Genomic DNA, 21,843 nt, shown 5'->3' on the forward strand with positions numbered 1-21,843 from the left:
AACTCACTGCAGGATTATGAGCAACAACGATACCCCGAGTCTGGAACTCACCCGGCTTACCTTTGGGTGGGAATTAAAGTTTGCTTCTGGGACTGGAGACCATGACTGATGTTGTGTATGCTTGCTTTGTTCGTTCGTTCGTTCGTTCGTTCATTCATTCATTCATTCATTCATTCATTCATTCATTCATTCATTCAAACAGATGTCTAATATTTGCAAGAACTTGAAGGAAAAGAGAAGAATATTGTACAGAAATTATCCAGGCTTTGGGGTGAGACTGAGACAGGCCTGGCTCCCATCCTGGCCCTGTCCTCGGATCCTGTGTGAGCTGAACCCTTTCACTGATTTCACGGACTTTCTGCACCTCTGCTCTGTGCCCGCTGTGACGCAGGTAATGACACAGCTATGGCCAAACAGGTGCGAATTCCAACCCTGCTGGAACTAACAGGCAGGGGGACAAACGTTCCTATCTCTGAGCCTTTTTCTTCTTCAGTAACATGACTCCCCAGTGAGGATTAAATTACAGAATGTGAGACACTGCGGGGACCCCAGGAAATATGCCACGAACAGCAATTGTAATCCTCACCGTGAGTGGGTCCAGCAGGCAGGGCGAAGAGTTAGGGAGTGCCCAAGAAAGCTCAGCCAGGGAGACAGCCGACTGGCTCCATGGAGGAGGTGGCCAGCAGCTCTTTGCTAGTCAGTGGAGCAGCACGGTGGGTTGACAGGGTGCACAAGGGATGGGGGAGGGGTGCAGGCAAGCATGGATGAAGCAGCAGAGCTCTGAGAGCAAGCGCAGCCCATAGATCCACACCCCGCCCAGGCTGACGCCCATCCCCAGCCCCAGGTCAGGTGCTGTGGCTTTAAGCTGCTCACCCTCCTCATCTCCCCTGTGAAAATAGTCACTGTGCCTGGTTCCTCCTCATCTGTCCTTTGGCCTGCTCTCCCCAGCCGCATCCTTGCTGGCCCTGTCTCAGGCCAGAAGCACATTCTCTCCCTCTTGGACTATTGAAACGCGCCCCCACCTCTCCCCAGCCCTGCTAGCTCCAGCTTCTGCCAGCCCCTTAACCTGTTGCCTCTGCTACTATGCAATGATCCCTGAGGTGTCGTGGCTGCAGGCCTCGGGACCTTCTGTTTCTGCATCCTAGAACACACTTCCTAGCCCGATTTGTCAGCCTGGCAAAACTAGTTCTGCTGGTCTCAACTCAGAAAAAATAGAAATGATCCCCTGACTTAGGATGTTTTCCTATTGAGAGAGAGAAAGAGTGAAGAGGGAAGAGGACAAAAGAGTAGCTGGGCACATCCAAAGGCAGAGTGTCCTGACCCTGCCTGATGCTCAATCGGGTTTCTTCCCACGCTTTTGTGGGCAGTGTTGAATGGTGTCCCTCACCATTTCACTGATTTACTGTTAAAATCATGGAAAGGCAGTGGTCCACATGCGCTTGCCCTGAATCTTGCTAAAAGGCCTCTAGTGTCCACTGCAAGAGCCGAAACGAGCCCTGTGTGCACTTGAAGGCCACTTTTGGGGTGGTCATGGCTTCTAGATGTTTCATTAGTAAAATGAACCAGACTCCAGGGCTGATTTCCAAGAAAAGAAATGAGACTCTAGCTTCCTCTGCTCTGCAGGCCCCAAGCTGTGGGGTGTTGGTCAAGTAACTTGGGTTTGGTTTAGTTTTCCAGCAGTTGATGAAAGTGAATCATCGTGAAGGGTACTGTCCAGGCTTTCCAAAGTCTATGGGCCAAAAAGACTCAATTTTTCACTTGACATTTAAAAGTTCAGAGGGTTAGGTTAGGATTGGGGTAGAGGGAGATTTCCTCTCAGGAGCCGGCATGGGACACAACTTTCCTATTGCTGAACACGTGTTCATCAAGAGTGTACCTTAACAGATAAAGGTAGAGCTTCAGAGTTTCTTTTAGCCATGGGGCCAGTTGGCTTCAGGCCTGGAGCCTGGGAAGAAGAGCAGTTTTGTTCTTTTAAATGATAGATTCAATTCATTTGCCTAAATGAGCACAAGATGGCGGCAGCATTGGTCAGGAGTCCTGGGGGAAAGAGAAAAAATTATCTAATCTCTTTAGTATTGCCACTGGGAACCCCACTTGCTGGCTCCCTAGACTGTGCTGAGTTGTTTTAAAGTAGAAGCCTTTAGATAAAAAGTTCACCTGCCATGGAAAATCCAGAAGCAGTCTGTGGCCTAGCGCTGTGCTCTCTGCAGCCCACAGGCAGGGAGGTGAGAAAGGCATGCCCCGGAAGGGGTCCCACCTACCCTGCATTCCAATCCTGAGCACATCCCCACCAGAGACTAACTGGACAGAGAAGAAGGACAGACAAGAGAGGCTGTATATGGGGTGGCGTCCTGGATCAGATAACTTGGGCTCAGATAACTCTACCAGGTCCCTAAAACTGAGCTGCTTTCTCGTCTGTAGAGTGGGGTAATTTCCACCCCATGAACTGAGAAGATGAAATGGGATTTGGATATGAAGAGATGCTCATACCTGGTTCAGGCTAGCTATGAGGGTTTGCAGTGGGTGGGTTAAGGAGAGAAGAGGGGAGATCTGCATCCCTCTTTCACAACCTTTCTCCAAGTCCTGCACATGGGAATGTCACCTTGCACTATGTTCTGCTCGTAGCGAGGCCTGGAGGAAGTGGATGGCTGCATGAAAAGAACTATGATCTCCAAATCCTCCGCGGGGTGCCACCGCAGGGGCAGACATGCTGGCCATGAAGACATTGGTCTAGTAATCCGATACCAACCAGACTGGAGACAACCAGGCTATCGGTTTCCACCTTGATTAATAAGAACTGGAGCCAAGAGCTAAAGAAAGATCATGCTTTTTCCTCCCTGAGAAAATAAGATGGGGGAAGCTTGAGACCAATGACATGGATCAGAAACCCTCTCACCCCGCAGCCCTTACTGCTCTCCCTGTCCAAACCACACTCAAAATGGGGAGACCTAAAACTTCCACCGGCAAGCTCTTTAAACATTCTGGGGTCTTCTGAGGTTGCATTCCTCAAGAAGAGAGTGAGGGAGATCCTAGTTTTTCCATGACATGTCAAGATGTCAGCCTGATTCCCACAGGTATCTCGTTCTAAGACAGGGGGTGCAGGGGCGAGGTGTTAGAATCACGGAAGCAGCTGTTAATAAATACTCATATGCGTTGGAAGTACCGCACACTAGTGAAACTCAAGTCCCTGGATACGGGAACCAGCAGCAGCATGTTTTAAAACTCTCTGGGTGATTGCCACATGCAGCCGAAGTTTAGAACCATTGAGCTCAGAGCTCAGGCTTTGGGACACAACAGCCTGGGTTCAAACTCACTTTCAGTGTCACTTTTAAGTTGGATAAGCTTGGACACTTACTGTTTGTGCCTATTTCCTCATTCATAATAAAATAAGGACAATTTTGACAATTAAGACAGTGATCAGGAGTAAAAGATAATGGAGAAAAGGCACTTTTCATAATAACTGGGACACCATCTAATCTGGATAAATAAGAGTCAGGATTAGGGCAACATCTCTGAATGATAACAGTCTTTTATAAAGGCTGGAGCCCAGCACAACACACAGGTTAAGGGACAGACTCTGTGATTTCACTGCCTGCCAGGGCTGGGGCATGCATGAGGACAATCAGGTTCCTGGGTACACAAGGGAAGGAGGAGCCTGCTCTTGAGGGCTTGCAAGTGTAGGCTCCTGGGTCCAAATCGTGGCTTTGCATAGTGCCACCTGCGTGGTTGTGAGCTCCGCCGTCCGGTCTGTGCACAGTGAGGACAAGAGTAACAAGAACTTATGTCAATGAGCGTGAGGCTTAAATCAAGATGATGCTCAGGAAAAGTTGGCAGAGGACCTGGTACACATGGTGAGTGATGAGCTGTTAGTGTGCGAGTGAGGGAGACAGGGACAGGGCTGTCACTTAGAGCAGATGCTCACTTTAAATAACGGCAGTATTTCAGGTCCTTTGGGGAGCTTTGGAAGTATCCGAGGACAGTTATGGACCCACAGAATTTTGCACATGCCTGCTGGAAGTCCATAGAAATCACAGGGGAGGCAGTGAGTGTTCAGGTACAGGACCCTCGGCAAATTCTCTGCAATGGTCCACGCCCGAGGGTAGTTACTAGGTCCTGAGGCTCATCCTGGGCCTATTGTGCAAAGGTGGCGGGAATGGAAATGGTCTTAGAATAACTCCAATCTCCAAAACACCAGGACTCACTCCCAGGTCTTTGACTTGGGCAATCCGCTCTGAAAGGGAGCGACACTAAAGTTTTCTTGTTTGTCAATTGGTCTTTCTCGTGCTCTAGACTTGCACTGCCAGTGGTAACCACTGGCCACATGTGACAATTAGAAGGTAATGAATTAAAGTAAAATTAAAACTTGAATTTAATTAGTATGACCTCAGTCATATACCAGCTACATTTCAACTGCTTGGAACCACACATGGTGAGTAACCCCTGCATAGGACCAAGCTGGTATAGAACATTTCTATCATGTATCACTGTGGAAAATTTTTCTGGGAAAAATTGTTCTAGATGAGGAAGCAGCAATCATGGCCCCTGGGTAAATCTGTGTGCTGGCCTATTTAGATATGACCTGTGAGATAAGGCTTTAGCTTTTTAAGCATCAAATTAAACATAGGGTATGCAACAGGTACATACATGACCTACATGATTAAAATCATGTTCTCCCTGTTTCTTTATAGCTAAGTGCAGGGACCTCTACTCTAGGTCAGGTGTACCCTGAGGATAGAGGTCCACGGGATTCATCTGCCCTGCCCCATGGCTGGTAACCCATGCTTGTGCTTAACTGCTCACGTGGGCAGAGGGATTGCTCAGATGAGTCTCACCTAGGCCTGAGGGGCCAGGACAACGGATGCTACGTTCTGAGGACCACACCAGGCAAACATCCTAAATTAGGTGGTTGAAAATGAGTCAGCCATCCCCCTCCTCAAGGATGTAAAAGGACAAAGTAGCAGTTGAGAGGATTCAGAGGAACACATGAAAGAAGGATGGTTGTGGATTAAACCACACAACAAAATAAACATCCAGGAGCCCCTACTGATATAAATGAATAATGGAACAAATAAACAATTGGAGAGCTGAGTGCAGTGGCTCATGCCTGTAATCCAGCGGCTCCGGAGGCGGGGACAGGGGGATCCAGAGTTCAAAGCCAGCCTCAGCAAAAGCAAGGTGCTAAGCAACTCAGTGAGACCTTGTCTCTAAATAAAATACAAAATAGGGCTGGCATTGTGGCTCAGTGGTAAAGTGCCCCTGAGTTCAATCCCTGGTACCCAAATAAATAAATATATAATATTTATATAATTAATATAATTATATAATTATTAATTATATAAATATATAATATTTATATAATTGGAGACAGGGGACAACTCATCTTTCCATAATTCCCATAATTGATCTAGAAGATCACAGAAGATGGCCACAGAACATCACAATTAGACAAATACCACAGTGATGAGCTTTGCTTGTAGGAATCATCTATGGATTGCTAAGAAATGTGACAAAAGTGTTGAGAAACAAGACACTGACATAGCCATAGGGATCTCCCCCAAAGATATTAACTGATTGCAAAAGGAAAAAATACTTCTTTGCACAGGAGAAAGCTGGGGCCTCCACCTTCACCAAGCGTTCAAGATTGACATCATCAGTAGTGACTGACAGGGCGTGCCCCTGACAGGGTGCCTTGACGAGGGCATCTCTGAGATATTCTTGCCCCAAATTCACACCTGCAATCTAATGATGAGAGACCAACCAACCAACCAAATGGAAGCCTATTTCACAGAATTAACTGACTGGTACTCTTCAAAAGTGTCAAGGTCATGAAACTCAAGGAAAGACCAGAGAACTCACACGGATTAGGGAAGACTAAGGAGATGTGACAACTAAATACCAGGAAATGACATTAGCAGGGAAACTGGGGAAACTCACATGAGGCTCAAGGACTGCAGCAGACCAGCTAATAATACATGAATGTTAATCTTCTGGTTCCTATTTCTGCACCACGGTGACATAAGGTGTCAACGATAGGGCAAGTCAGGTGACAGGTATGTATGTTATTTTTACAAATTTTCTATGTATAAAATCTTTCCAACATAAAAAGTTTCCTTCCTTCCTTCTTTCCTTCCTTCCTTGCTTCCTTCCTTTCTTTTTCTTTTCTTTTTTAACAATGGTCTGTCTTCTGCCATTAGCCAGAGCCTCTCATGCACCCAAGATCCAAATAATCTCCCTGAGTTGCATGGAGCCAGCCTGCTTCCCACTTCCGGAAATTCATTCATAAGCTCCAGAGACTTGTCCCCATGGATGCCCCTGACACACTGCAGCACCAGATGGGTCAGTTGGCAGCCTCAGGATTTGAAGTCCAACCACACACATCTCCACAGCCTGCTAGATGAACCCCTAGATGTTTTTATGGTCACGTCATCAATTCTTGTGTCACATGGCCCGCCCCAGCTAGGTTCCTTTGCTTCCCCTCATCAGCCTCTCCCACAGACCTGGCAATCTCTCCAAAGTGCCTTTTATGTCCTAAAGCACTAACAGCTCCTCACGTCCTCCTCTGTTTCCTGGCATTGGCTCCCCCACTCTGCTCTCCTGCCCCACACCAAAAGCCCCCCAGGAAGCTACAGACAGGGCTGCATCCTCAGCTCCCAGCTCAGCTGCAGGCCTGTCACATGCTCAGTGCTGACAGGCATGCCCTGTCCCACCCCACCTGTGGTTTTCCTTGGAGTTTGGCTCAGATCCTGCCCCAGCCTCAGGAAGCCCAGGACGAGGCATCTACGACTTACTCATAAAACTCTGCTGCTGGCGTGAACTTGTACTTGGAGTACTTGGTGTGGTTGCCCAGCACGGAGCCATTGAGGAGCTTGGGGTCGGTGCAGTTGGGGCTGTTCCAGGCATGGCCACAGTCGGTCCAGGGCAGGTTGAAGGTGAAAGAGGCGAAGAGGTAGTACAGTGACCAGGCGATGATGACGTTGTAATAGAAGCCAACGTAGAGGGCGATGAGGATCACAGCGTAGCCGACTCCTGGGTGGGCACACAGAGGTCAGGCTTCCCTAGCCCAGGCCAGAGCCAGCCCTGTGGGGATTTGGCACCCACCACCCCCATCCCCGACCCCTGCCTCTCTCTTGTTTTGTAGCAGATGGCCGTTCCCACCCATTTTACTTGGGTACCGACCTGAGAGATCTCCCTTGCCACTGTAGCCCTCCCTGCTGCTGATCAGATGGCCCGGGAGCAGCCACTTTGGGACTTGGAGTGTAAGTACCCGCTCCCTCAGCCCTTGGACAGGATTGTGAGGAGGTCGGTGGGTTTCACACCCTCTCTGCTCACCCTCGGTGGACTTGACCTGATGACACCACTTTAGGGGGCTGTCTCCCCTAGCCTGTCCCCAACTGGCACTTCCTGGGACCACCTCCCTGCTTTACACTAAAATCCTTGCCTCAGGATCTGCTTCGGGGAGAATTCCCAAGCAAGCACTCCCTGATCGGAATTAGCCCACTGAGTTTTCTGGCTCCTGTTCTCAACCACCTGCTTCCCGTGCCAACACTTCATCTTCCAGAACATATCCAACACACGTTTAAGGCCACTTCTACAGTTTTGCCTACAGCAGAAATTATTTTTGCCTGCCCAGCACTGCTTTAAGGATTATCCTTAAGTAACTCAGCCTGTGAGGTGTGGGTAAAGGTAATCCTCCACTTCCTTGATCTGATCATGGGCATGGGAGGAAGCCTGGCCAGTCAGAGTACTGCTTTCCCATAACCACAGTGATTGATCAGTACACTGGCAAACTGCTCAAATCTAGCCAATGAGAGTCTTCTTAAGGAACATTAATGAAGACACAAATATATAAAGGTGTTTTGTTTGTTCACTTGTTTGCTTGTTTGCTTTTGGTCACAGTTAAACTTGGCAGGCTTTAAGCCTGGAGTTGCTGACAGTCACCTTTGTTAGCATTTGAGGCAAATGTACCTGGAATGATGCGAACACAAAAGAAAACAGACTTGGGACACTCAGATTCTCAACAATACAATTTGAGCACCTGGATCAAACCATACCTGAGTAGACCAATCAAAAAAATGTCTTTTATATTAAAGCCAGTTTGAGTCATATTTCTAGCAAGTAAAGAGAAAAGATGCTAATACACACGCAAGACTCTTGTATCAGTCTGGACCTACCACAGGACTGAGTAAACAGAAGTTAATCCAGGGACACTTGCCAGCTGAGAAGTGGCTCTTGGGAGTCACACTTGTCCTTATTGCCCTGGTTCTCTGACCAGTGTTTGGGCAATACTAACTCTTGCTCCACACCCTTCTGCCAGACATCTGGAGGCCAAGGGATGCCAGCTGTCATGGCTACTTTCTGCAGATGTGCTCTCAGTCCCAAATGCAAACAGGCTCCATCGAATCCCATCTGCAATCAATTGCATTAGGGATTGTAAGGCACCTTTCTGGCTGAGTTTGAGAAGATCCACAATCAATTTATCATGTCTGCCATGGGAGCAAGCGGAGAGGGAACGGAGGTGCTAGGTTTCTGACATTTCTGTATTTCCCATACATGAAAATAGACTCTCTCTGGTCACTCAGCTGGTGGAGCCTGGATTGGAACTCAGGTTTCCAGACTCTGTGTGTTACTGTTCCTGACATGGCAATTGTTCTCTGTGTACTTTGAATGGTGGACACTCTTGACCTTGTTGATACCTAAGAATCCCACAGATAGTTGATTCATCTCAGATCTCATCTTTAGAGCACATTCCCTAGAAGGGATAGTTAATCTATCTCAGATCTCATCTTTGCAGTGCATTTCCCAAAGAAGGCTTTGGGAAAAACCTTTGACTTCCCCCAGGCTCCTTCTTTACCTTTGAAGAAAGGACAGATCTTCCAGACTGTGGCTGCGCCTTCCCGGTTGTACTGCCCGAGAGCCAGCTCCATGTAGAACAGGGGCATCCCAGCGATGATAAGGAACAGAGTGTATGGAATCAGGAAGGCACCTGGAGGACACAGAGGAAGAGTGTGACACCCTAGATCCCTGCCCCTCACAGTGCTTGGATCAGTGTCTGCAAGAGCGGCCAGTGTCCCTCATCTGCTCCATCACCTGGCCATTTCCCAAGGAGTGTTGTGCGGCAGGTAAAGGGAGTTATGCAGAGAAGTTAATAACAATAAATGGGAATAGTAGTAATCATGATTGCAATATGAGGGTCTATGGCCAAGCTGGTAACATCTGCAGGTTTCTCTGAGCCTCTGCTACATACACAACACAGGTTACGAAGCACCACTAGGAGAATCCTAGGTGTGGCTTCCACCAAATTCACTTAAACGTAGAATCTTTCTATCATGGATCATCATTCCAGGAAGGTCAATATAACCCAACCCCTCCTTTTACAGGTAAGAAAATCGAGGCCAGAGAGGGAGAGACAGTGCATAAAGGTACCCAACTGGGTTTCTGACTTTTCTCATAGGGGTCATTTTAAGGTCACACATGGTTTTCCTAAACACTAGCTCACTGGATTCTTTGCAGACCTTATGAAGCCCATAGACCCAATATACGATCAGTGTCATTTTGAGCCCTGAGAGACAGAGAAGGGAGCTGACTGTTCCTGTTGGCACTGCTGGTGAGTGACAGAAGCAGGACTTGTATTCAGGTCATCGAGTCTGTTGGGCTCACCTGTTACAGTGGCTGAAGGCAAAGCCGAGAGTAACAGAGCCAAAGGCTCAGATCTCTGACCAGGGAAGATGCCCACCCAGAGCACAGCAGAAACTCCAGGGGGTCCTAGGCAATGAGCAGTAACTGACAGGGAGTCCCTGGTGAAGTTGGACACATCTGAGTTCCAGAGCCAATGCTCAGGTGCCCCGGTGGCCTGGAGTGAGCTTTGTGGGCTCTGGCACTGGGAGGTGACTCACTAGGATGCATGCCACCTCAGCCAGGGCTGCCAAGTGTGACCCAAGGAAAATGCCGGTTCCTTTTCCTGATGCAGCCAGAGCTGGCCAGGCCAGATCCAAACTCCTCTTGCCACTGACTTTTGACTGAGATGCTGTAACCTTGGAAACCAAATACTCTGAACTGCCCACACCAGAAAAGTGGGGAAACTGGGAAATATTAAAAGACAGTTCCGTGAGATTTTAACATCAGATACCAGCAGCTCCCACTGGCTGAGCCCCTACTGAGTTCCAGGCCCTTTCCACACAATGTCACAATGACTCTACAAAGCAAAGAGTATTACTACCCCCACTTTGCAAAGGTGGAAACTGGGGCTTTAAGTTTAGAAAGAACAGAGGCAACCAGGGGCAAACTCACCCCAGGCCTCTGCCTTCTTCAGGAAGCCCGGGGCTCTCAAAGATGAAGGGCATAGTGTCGGCCTACATGCTGCCAGACCGAGGCCCTTCCCAGCAGGACAGGGGCCAGCAGGTGGGGAATAGGGAAAACTACAGGAAATGAACACCTCCTCTGTATCCAGTTGGGCCAAACATTGGATAACTAAGATCCCATTTACAACATCCAGAACCTTCTGAGGAAACAACTGTGGTGCCCCCCAGGAAGCCGAGGCTTAGAGAACTAAGTGACTTTACCAAGGTCATCCAGCTGCTAAATGACAGATCTGGGATTTGGGCCCAGGCCTGCTTGGTTCCCAAGTTCTAGAGCTGTTCCCAACATACCCTGAAAATTCCAGAACATTCCATTTTAGATGAAGGACATGAAGGTGAATGGGATGTGGGAGAAGGAGATGCTCTGGGGGTTTGGGACCAGCCAAGCCACCTATTCTGTTGGTTATAGGCTGATCCATGCTCCGGTCCCTGCTCCAGGTTGGAGTTCTTTGAAATGCCATGTGCCAAGTTCTCATTTCTTCCACTTACTCCCTGCCTGTCCTTCCCCCTCCCGCACAGAGAGGGCTGGTCTGGCACTGGAACCGACACCTGTCCACTTGGTTAACAGTGGTGGTGGTGGTAGAGGCGATAGGCAGTGAAGGTGGTGAAGTAACAAGTATCATTCATTGAGCACCTTTTATATACCAAGCCACAGGCAGGATTTTAGGTAAATATTCATTTAAAACCACACCTAAGAGATAATTACCACTGATTCCATTTTACACAGGAGAAAACGGAGACTTAGGAAAGTCCAGTTGCTCATCCTGACTAGTAAGTTTGCTGCTTGCTTCTCAAACCTGGTCTGTCTGAGTCCCACTCTGCCTGTGGCCACCTGCTACCTCTCTTGGACACCTGGAGCAGGGGACAGAGCTGGGGCAGAGTGGGAAATAAAATATTAAATGGTTCAGCCAGCCCAAGGAGTGAAACCAGCGGCACAAGGGAACAGGAAGAAGGAAAGGCTGGGAGTTCTGGTTCAGGTCCCGGTGCTGCGGTTTGCAGTTGGCGACTCTGTTCCTCCCAGGGCCAACAGAGGGAAAGAACAGCCTCCACCAATGAACCAGGCGTTGTTTTGGCCCGTGTCCTCAACTCTAGACCTCTGGGTGGCACTGCCAGCCAGCAGGTAGCCAGCCCAGTTAAGATCTAGCTCCTCTCCTGCTGGCTGAGTCACAGCGAAGGAAGCGGGGATGATGAAACAGCTGCATGCAGATAAAAAGCAGAACGCTGTCCCAGGGCCAGGGCCTTTTCCTGAAAGAGGATGTGGACCAGCTGGCTGGCTCAAGCCCCCTGTGGAAGGGAACCAGAGCAGGACTCAAGAGTCAGAAACGGGCTTCAAGGGCAGCCGAGGTCAGCCGAGGCTGCCTGTTCTAAAGGGCCCTGGAGCGGCTCCTTGGAAGCTGAGGCTTATTGCAAACCCCCTAGACGTCACTGCCCGGCAAGACCATAACTGCCACATTCTTGTGGCCCTGCTCCGTCTCCAGTGTGGCCGTGCTGGCTGCGACCAGCCTCGCATCGAGCCTGTGAGTCTCAGGGGCCATGAGCCCAGCATCCTGGGCTCATACCTCGTGAGGGGCTCAGCCACTGGGGGTACCCCAAAGTACATAAATTCACACCTGTGCACACTCATGCAACAGTACACACCTAGACTTCTGCACACCAATGCACTCACACAGCCTCATAAGGAAAGAGAAGCATCCACGGTGGTAGGGTCTCCGGCCAGGGCCCTTTGGACAAATTTAGTTTAAAAAAACAAAACAAAAAAATTGTCTCATGAGTGCAATGGATGCTGCCAGACACTAAGCCACTAGAGGCCACCCTGCTGTGCAAGCGCCAAGCCCTCAGGAAGGGAAGCCCAGTGGTTACTAAGGATACTAGGTGGTCACCAAGGCAGGTAAGGAGAACCTCTGGAAAGAGGAGGGGGTAGGAGTGGACTCAGCAAGGAATGGAGTAGCCCAGGGCTGGAGGGGAGCTGGGGGAAGAATAGTCGGGAGGAGCTGCAGGAAGGGGAGGTGGAGGTGGGTGCCTGAGACCCTCCTGCTGAGAACGGGATTCCTCAAACTGTGAATTCTGACTACGCTCAGACGGACCCAAGGAACGAAGCTCACAGTGGTCCCCTTGATACTGCCGCCCAACTGCAGGCTGTCGCTGCCTCACCCAAGGCCATCCCCTGTACCCATTCAATGACAAATCACCCCGGAGCATGGAGTCCCAGCCCCTCACCCCCACTCTGGACCGGTTAGAGGAGCCATCCAGTTTCAGAGTTTCTCCTGAGGTCAGCTGAGACTTCGCGTGACCACCTGGGTGGCCAGCCTCTTCCTCTGGCCAAAGTTCCCACCCTGTAGCCTCCACCCTCTGCCTCCCTCTTATGCTCCACTCTGTCCTTCCATCTGTGGACAACAAGACAAAGTCTTTTCTAAAAAGCAATTTTTGTGCCTTTGGTGTCAAATGTAGGGTCCCCCTCAGAGTCTTTGCCAGTCAAATGGCTGGCTTCCTGTGGCCATTTCTGCAGGAAAACACTCTATTCCTATGATAAACCATGCCCACATCATTCGAGTCTGGCAACTGAGACCCTCCACTGGGGTGGGGCAACTGAGACGTGGTACCAGCTCCAGCCTTCTCCCCAAAACAGCTTCTCCTCAAGGTCCTGAGGGCCCTGCCCGCTGGCTTCAGGGTCTCTCTGTCCTCAGTCCAAGTAGGTCCTGCATCTCTTTGCTCCTTTCCCTGAACTTCACTGACAGGCCAGGAGCATCTACACAAGCTACTTGGCTGCATCAATTTCTGGTGCTACACAAGCAAATTCTACGTGAAAGGATGAGAACTGGCTTTTCTGGCCCCAAGAGGGTTCATTTCCTTATCTTCACCCTGGGTCCCTCCAGTTGACCTCTGGCCTCACCTCTGAGACCCAGGAAGAGCCCCAGAGGAGAGGCATACCCACTCCACGGATAGATTAAACCCAGCTCCAGTGGAGGACCATGCGGCTGGAATTGAGGTGGAGTTACTTCTCCTTATGTGGCTGTCCCGTCTGGACTTGATTTTTACTAACAAAGCTGTGACTTCATTAAAAGATCTTTGAAGATTATGGTTTCCTGCCTCTTCCCATCTTGGTCTTTTTAAGAGGAACAAATTAGAAGGTGTTTGGGGGTGCTCAGAACTACAATACAGAGGGAAATAAGAGCCACAAAGAACTGGGAGGACTTCACCTTTCTCATTTGGGATATCATACCTTAGATTATAGAATCTAAAATGGCTGTTGGGCCCAGTGGCTCATGCCTGTAATCCCAGTGGCTTGGCAGCCTGCTGAGTTCAAAGCCAGTCTCAGTGACTTAGCGAGGCCCTGACTCTCAATAAAAAAATAAAAAAGACAAGGGGTGTGGCTCAGTGGTTAAGTGCTCCTGGGTTCAATCCCTGAACCAGTAAATAAAAAAGTAAAATGGCATTAACTTTTGGGATATCTCCAAGAGACCGGGAGCCCCCTAAAGGCAGGGATTTTCTTTCATTCTCCTCCATGTTCCTGGCATCTGGTAGGCATTTAGTAAGTGATTTTTGGTTAAATAAACAGGTTTCAGCAATGAATCACATTGAGAATGAAGTTAATGACAGCCCCAGGTCTTTCTCTACTTGTGCCGTGGCTTAATCCTTACTTAGGCAGTTAAGCTGGGACCTGAGGGCAGAACATAACATTTTTCCTTATCAATTTCCATCTCAGTGGGAACGGTTCCTCCAGATCCTTTTCCAGCTCAGAGTCGTGGGACAATCGATGTTGGTGACCCCAGGTCAAAGGTCCTGGATGAGATCCTCATTCCTACAAAGGGGTGGGCACACTCATCAGCCTGGTGTCACACCAGCTGGCCGGTTGATTGTGCAGCTGAGCTAAACTGTCAGGGTCAGACTGGCCAGTTCAGGGTGTGGACAGACGCCCCTGCTGTCAGGCTGGGTGTGAAGACACTGAGTTTGGAAAACCCCAGTCCTCTATACCAGCCACCACCTCATACTTGGTTTTGAGACTCCCAAGGATTTTAGCCAGGAGGATTTCCAAAGGCCCATGTGTGCCTGAGACCCTGTGCTTTTTTGGAGAGAGCTGAGAAGCCCACTGGGGACTCAGAACCTCAGCATCTTGGGAGACCCTCATGGACCACCTGCAGGAAGGTCAATCCCCATTTCCCAGGAGAAAAATCTAGAGTGAGACAAGGTTAAGCTGTCAGGAATTGGAACAAAGCCTAACTCTTGATTCTTAAGTCTTTCTACCACGTCAGGGCCCCAGGTCAGTACCTATTTACCTTCAGCTGTTTCTTCTCAGAAAAAATTCTGCCCCCTGCAAAATCAGGAACTCATTTGACTTCTGGATCTAGCATTCAGCTGACGTCATCAAAAAATAGCAAAAGAGTAGCATCTATATTTATTGAGCCCTGATTATGTGACACCATTTCAGGTTCTTTGCATATATGGTTGGATGTCATCCCACATAGCACTGTGGGACAGTGCTATGGTTATTTAGCTTTTCTGCACAAGAAAACTGAACTCAGATCAGAGAAGGTGTGTGACTTGTCCAAGGCCACATTCTAGCAAATGTGGCCAGGTCTGTTCAAACCTGAAAGCCACAGAGTCACCACAAGGCACAGTGCAGAGCAGTCAGCATGCTGTGTCTCAAACGGAAGCAGCCACATGCAGAGGATAATCACGGTGGCCTCTTTCCTGGCAGGGAGCCAGACATGGGCACCCAGTCCATCTTCCTTCCCCTCCCCAAGGACCTGTGCACACCAAGATCATGGGTTCAGAGGGAAACTTCAGACCCTGGAGATAGTCTCTCTGCTTACTGCTGCCTCTGGATTGAGACTAACTGTCCAAGAGGGTCTGAACAAAGCCCCAAAACTTCTGAGAGTGGCTTTCCCCTCCCACAAGCCACCCACAGCTTGTCATCCCAGCAGCTGGCCTTTGGGAAGATGTTCAGACAGGTTGATCTTCCCCGGTAATTCATTCAGAAAATATTAGCCAGGGGCCTAAACTATTGGCACCTTCATCATTTCAAAACATCCTCCAAGCTGGGCCAGTGTGAACAGCAAGCCTCTGAGAGTTTCTGTGTTAATGTTGGCACCAGAAGGGCACATAGACCAGAGGCTGGTAGAGAGCAGGGTGGTGAGGCGTGGCTGGGGTACAGCCGGAAGCCAGGGCACTGCAGATGGATGGATCTTGAGCATCATCTAAACTCATGTCCCTCTATGCTAGGGAACTTGGGCTGAGCGATGCCTGGGGTCACTTAGTGAGTGGCAGAACTGGGATTCAAACTCAGTTTCTTTGGATCGTTTCCACTTGCTCATCTCTGGGACTGACTTCAGAATTACTGGGTGGGACTTGATCCACAGGGGCAGCCAACCCGCAGGTCTCAGCAGAGATCAAGCCCACAGGGGACCAACTGAGCACACCCTGGGGTGGTAAGCTAGAAAAGGAGCTGCTGCCTACTCTGAGGTAAGCCCGAGCCACTCCTGCATGCCAACTAGAATTCGCTGGCTTACTCCCCCACCCCCTAACCTAGCAGTCTAGGCCTCCGTAGCCCAGCCCCAACTTGCTTCTCCATCCTTATCTCTCCTGACTTGCCCTTCAGCCAGCCTGCCCTCCTCTTCTGAGATGGCTGTGGAATTGTGCAGGGCTGGAGATTGCCCCTGCCCCTTCTATCCTGGGCAGCCGAATTCTAAGCACAGCCTGCCTCTCCTGAGCCTTTCCTAAGCAACTCCTTAAACCTTCACAGCATGTGGCACCTCTCCCCTCCATGTCACTCGTCATCACCATGACACTTAAAAAAAAAAAGTAGTCACCTTTGCTAAGTCACACTCTAAGCCAGGCTGCCCTGAATTTGGTCCACACTCCAGGCTGAACACCAGTGCTTCCATTTGACAGAGGAGGCAACAGAGGCTTGGAGAGTTGCCCAAAGCCACCTGGCTAGAAACTGAAACCCTGGACTCCACAGTCAGGTCTCCCCTGTCCAGGCCGACGGCCTCTGCACATGAAGCTCTGTTTCCTTAGTTACTATTGCTTCTCTGGTGCTTTCTGGATTGACAGCAGGTCTCTGAGCGCCCGGACCATTTCATTAATTTGTCTGTTCCATAGGAGTTTGTTGAGTGCTTCACAACAAAACTCTTCACATTTGCAGAGTCTAGGCCTTATCTGGGGCATTAGAAGTCCAGAGATAAAAGAAAAAGAGAACAGTCACAGGCTCTGCCCTCCTGCTTGGGAGACAAGACCCACAGAGAGACAAATTACTGAGAAACTTGGGATGAGCCATTACCATTACGGGGCTGGCTAGACCAGACAGGCAGCTTCTGGCCAACTTCACCTCATATTTGAAACCTGGGACACATTTGCTCCATTTTGTCCCCTAGGCACCTGGGCTACTGTCCTGCACACAGCAGGTGTTCTGTCTGCACTGGTGGCAATGGCAGAGTGAACACAGTGTCAATAAAGCCCTAGAGTATTTATCTAGCTCACGAGTCAAATGGCCATTGGGGTAGTTTAGTTTCAACAAAACATGTAACAAGGAAAAGGACTTGTCGCAGCATGACAATAAGGACCTTCCGAGTTTCAAGCTCCTGGCAGGCAGAAGTTGTGGTTCATTCATCGAGGTGACCCCACAGAGTGAAGAACTGTGCCCTAACTGAGGGGACCCAGATAAATACTGCTGATTGATGACAGGGCCTTTTGCTGTCTGGAGACAAGTTGTCTCGGACGGTCACTGAGGACGAGCTGGCTGGCATGTCCTATGGTCTCCCAATCTGTCTTTCATTCATCATCTCCCTACCTGCTAAAAATATTGAGAGGCTGCATCTTCTTCCTCCTCGGGTCCCAAGGGACAGAATGCTCAAACCTGCCCCGAAAGCCCTGAGAAACTCCTGTAGGCGAATGTGGAGCAGTTTCACCTCTGGACTGCATTTCCCTTTTTTACCTATCTCTTCTGCCCACACTGTCCTAGGGTCAGACACAAGTGCTGAGCCTGCAGAGCAGAGAGGGCCCCCAGACCGCGGCTGCTCCTGAAGCTGAGGACTGCTGTCCCAGCTACCTGACAGTGACAGACTCATCTCAGGAAGTGCTTGAGGAGATCAGGGACACAAACCCTCATCTGTTGGCTCCAACTCTGGATTAACTTTTTCAGAGAGGGGCAAATTGTTTCTGTCCACAGCATCCTCTGCTCACAGACACTTGCTCTCTGTGGTGACCAGCCCCTCGCTGCAAACACTGATCCTTGCCCGTCCCAAAAAAATGTCTGAAGTATACATGGAAGCCAGGAACTGTGAGTCCTAGGCCCTGTGGGACAAAGTCATGAGTTTTCCCTTTACCCGGCTCCCTCCCACTGACCTCCTCAGGACCTCCAGGTCCTGAGCCACAGCCAGGACCTGCAAGGATGGCCCAGGGGGTCGAGAACTTTCCAGAACTGGACAAATTTCTTCCTCTTATTTTCCTGAGAGCTCTGCAGGGCATCCTATAGCTCATCCTAGTACAAATGATAGGACTGGAATGACTTGGATACCTGAGGAGCAAGGACCCTCGGGAAGGAGCTAGGCCTTAAGGGCACAGCATCCTGACCCCCGGATGCTTCCAAATGCTCTACCTTTTCTTACCTGAGGGGGCTGGTGGTGACCTCCAGGCTCCCATTCCAGGGCAAGTGGCAATCTATCTACCCAGCAGCAGGAGGGGGAGAGAACTCCACTCTCTTCTCCAGGCCCCTCTCCCACTCCACCCTGCAAGGTGCCCAGGACCTGTGGAGCGAGAGACTTCTCCCCAATCACCCAGGCCTCCTATCTCAAGGACCAGGTCAGCTTTTGGCACCTCCTGACCCAATCCTATGGATGGGGTACACACTGACCCTAAAGTGAAACAACTGCCAAATTGAGAGGGATGCTCTCTCAGATGCCGGCATCTCTTACAGGCTTCTCTCAGCTCGTGTCTGTTCCAGAGTCTCTATCCTCAAGGACCTCTCCAGGTGCCTCCCGGGCATCCAAATCCTCTATCCTCTCTGGACCCAGGAGTCCCTGCCCCCAGGCTCCAAGTGCTGCACTCCTAAATCACCTTGCACTGCAGGCACTTCTAGGGGCCCTTCAAGAACTCTCCAAATCTCCAGCTCCCTTCCAGGGGACCATCAAAGGGTCAGAGCTCCTCACTCAACAGGTGCCCCAGATTCAGGGTCCCAGGTCTTGCCTCAATTTCTTTCTTCCCTTAGGGTAATTCTTTTTCCCTGAGCCCTGTCCGGTCCCTTCCTATGTCCTAGACTTGTCCGTGTGTCTCCTCCTTCCCCCACGTGTGTCCTTTCTTCCCTGCCGGCCACGGCTACGGGACAGGTAGCCTCCGGAGATTAAAGCCTCAGCCCCACCCGGTGCTCACCGCCACCATTCTTGTAGCACAGGTAGGGGAAGCGCCACACGTTGGCCAGGTCCACCGCAAAGCCGACCACCGACAGCAAGAAGTCGATCTTCTTGCCCCAGGTCTCACGCGGCTGCGCATCGCTGTCACGGGGCGCCAGGAGGCACTGGACGCCGTTTCGCTCCTTCACCACGAGCAGATCCGCAGTTTTGCAAGCCGGCAAGGGCTCCGGTTCAGGATCCTCCGCGCTGTTCTTCGGCTGCACCTGCGGGTTCATTCGCGCCAGAAGCATGGGTGCGGCTGGTGAGAGGGACTTTCAGCGGTACCGGGGACACACCGAAGCTCTGCTCGTATCAAAGGAAAAGAAGTGGTCACTTGGTGAGGGCGGGGGTTCCTTCCTGCCTGTGCCAACAGAGACCACCCGGGAGATGGAGATCAGCGCGCGGTGAACCTACTCATGGTTCGCAGAAAAGGGAGTGCGTCTGTTGGAAAAATTTGGATATAGAGCTTGTGACGCGCACCATTGGGACAGAACTCAGAAATGGAGACCGCCTCTGACCTCCCTGTGAGTCCGGCTGAAGACCCCGCAGAGCTTTCGCCGGTTCACTGCCTCGCTCGCTCTTGCCCTCAAACAGCGGGGTCTGGACATACCAAGGCTGAAGTTTCCCGTGGTGATTGTGCCCGGTGCAGCCTGCCGTCCCCCTCCCCACCGCGGGTCTCGGCCACCTCCAACAGCCCCAGGAGCATCTGCACTCAAACTTGTGGGCACTCCACTTCGTGAAGCTCAGCCTGGGTCTCCCCGCACACCTAGCCCAGTCCCGCGCGCAAGGCGCACTCACGTGTGGGCAGCAAGGGGACCGGGTGCCCTACGGTCTGCCCGGCTCTGGGGCGCGAGCCGGGGTTGGGCTCCGCCGCGTGGCACTCGGGCGCTGCCAGAGGAGCGCTGGAGTCCGGGGCGGCCGGCAGGACGTGGGCTGGCTGGTTCTGGCGGCGCTGGGCGGGGGCCGAGCTGGTAATGTAGCCTGCGCCCCAGGTAACGCGCCGATTGCATTAGCCCAGCGCCCAGCCCGCTCTGTCTGGAGCCTGTTAGCACTAATGGAGACTGACAGCGCGGCCGGGATGGGCAGGGGCGGGGGCTCGGGCGGCGGGAGCGGGCTACCCGAGGACTCAGGGGACCCGGGAGCGCAATTCTCTATCCTGCGCTGCAGCAGCGCACACTACTCCCACGGACACCAGACTCTGAACTCTGACCAGGAGTCAACGCCAGGCTCCCAGAACTGGGATCTGAGTCGGGTCAAAGAAGGCCCAGGAAAGGGGACCGGGTCAAGGACGAGGGCGACCTGTGCAGAGCTAGCGCTGCCATCAGCGAAGTGGCAACAGGCCACTTAAACTACCTGCTCAGGGTTTCTTCGTCAACAAAATGGGGACGAATATTCTGCTCGCTGTCGGGGACTCAAACTGGTAGCCTGCGGCCCGTTGGGTGGCTTGACTGGCTCGGTGTGCAGCAAGGTCACTGTCATGGGCAGTGACCTTTGAAGGTTGTGACCCCTGTTTTATAAGGCTAAGGACTGATATCCATCTATTTACTCACCCTTCCACTCATTGGTTCTTACACTTGACTCTTCCTTGCTTCTCGAGGCCCATTGGTGGACAACACCGCAAAGGTTCTTGATGACATGGAGTTGACATTTAGTCCGGGGAGACAGGGGAAAACAGAAAACACAACAAACACATTATGTAGTAGGGAAGAAGGGAAGACTTGCTATGGTGGAAAAGTACAGCAAGGGAGGGGAATGCTGGGGGAGGAGCGGGGTCAGAAAATTCAAGAAGGTCGTGCTTAGAGTCAGTCACTTGGAACTGGTGGTCTTTCACTTACTCATTCACTAGTCAGGTGATTAATTAATTCATTCATAAGACACCTGATTCACCATCAGATGACCTCAACAGAGCAGACTGGAGGAGCTAAGGAGAGTTCCTGCTGACAGGGAGTTCCCAGCCCAGTGTGTAAAGAGTGGGTCACAGCCCAGTATAGTGGGGACTGGTTGTGACCATGGAAGTGTCCAAGTTTGGTAAAGCTGAGTCAGCAAGTAAGGGGTGGGATGGGTAGAAGTTTGGATAAGGCCAGCCACATGGATCTCTCTCTATTTTCAGCATCCAAAGATAAAACCCACCCCAGGATCTTACACTTGCCTGCTTCCTCTGCCTGAGTTACTCAGGTCCCTTTCCAACCTCTCGAATCCAAAATACATCCTCAACCTCTAACATACCACCCTATTTTGTTCCCTTCATTACAACACAATCCAAATTATTTATTTGACAACTGGGTGTCATATGAGCTCTTGAGAGCAGAGACTTCTGGTACACCACTGAATTCCTCGCACCTGGAACGTACTACGATGCAGCATCAGCTAGTATGTGAAGTGGATGACTGAATGAATGGTGTGCCTGTGGCAGTCACACCTGTGGGACCAGCGTGACAGATGTGCTCTGGGCCCGATGCAGAGAGGAGAGGAAGGGAAACCTAGAAGGGATTAGGTCTGCCCTGGTCTTTGGAGACCGAAGGCAGGAGGCAAGAGACCAGGGGAAGCATGGCGCAGAGGTTTTAGGATGAGATCTGGGAACTGAGGTTCCCACCCATCAGGGCTACTTACCCCCTTGTACTATGTACCATGTGACAAGCCTGGAAGGAAGAAGGCACAGAATCGTCTTTCCATTTTTCAGGTCAGGACGCTGTGACTTTGAGGGTATAAGCTATCCGTCTGAGTTCCCACAGTTCGGAAGTGACAGAATTGAAATAAGAGCCCCAGTCACCTGGCTCCCAGCCTCTGTCTCCTTATCATTGGAGACACTCAGATGCCTCCTTCCCTCTATCCCAGGCCCCACCCATCTGGTCACCAAGTTCTGAGAGTCCCACCTCCTAAAAGCCTTGCAAAGCCCCCCACTCCTACAGCAGCCCAGCAGAGAGTCCCCATCACTGTTCCCCACAGCAGCCTCCTGGCTGGTCACCCCACGTCCAGTATCTTTCCAGCCACATGATCATCACCAGCTGCCAAGATTCTTCCTACAACTCAAGTCTGACCCTCTTATTCCTCTGCCTAAAACTCCTCCGAGACACACCAAGACATCAACGTGATTTAATTAACTT

The 21,843-nt window shown here is 50.9% G+C and overlaps 1 protein-coding gene across 2 annotated transcripts in view; it reads right to left on the bottom strand.

The window, feature by feature from the left end:
* The window catches only part of SLC6A2 (solute carrier family 6 member 2), a 43,793-nt gene extending 23,514 nt beyond the window's left edge, over positions 1 to 20,279 (bottom strand). The window contains exons 1-4 of one of the 2 annotated variants that reach the window (XM_079119692.1): positions 20,093 to 20,279; positions 18,720 to 19,042; positions 8,852 to 8,983; positions 6,789 to 7,026 (exon numbers count right to left, since the gene is read on the bottom strand). In XM_079119692.1, coding sequence (XP_078975818.1) covers positions 6,789 to 7,026; positions 8,852 to 8,983; positions 18,720 to 18,990 — 641 coding nt within the window. In that variant the 5' untranslated portion in view covers positions 18,991 to 19,042; positions 20,093 to 20,279. Of the gene's footprint in view, positions 1 to 6,788; positions 7,027 to 8,851; positions 8,984 to 18,719; positions 19,043 to 19,537; positions 19,795 to 20,092 lie in introns of those variants that run through there. The other variant, XM_079119693.1, reaches the window with a different exon arrangement.
* Positions 20,280 to 21,843: the final 1,564 nt, after the last annotated feature.

Source organism: Sciurus vulgaris (assembly GCF_902686455.1).
Source record: "Sciurus vulgaris genome assembly, chromosome: 17".
NCBI classification, from domain to species: domain Eukaryota; kingdom Metazoa; phylum Chordata; class Mammalia; order Rodentia; family Sciuridae; genus Sciurus; species Sciurus vulgaris.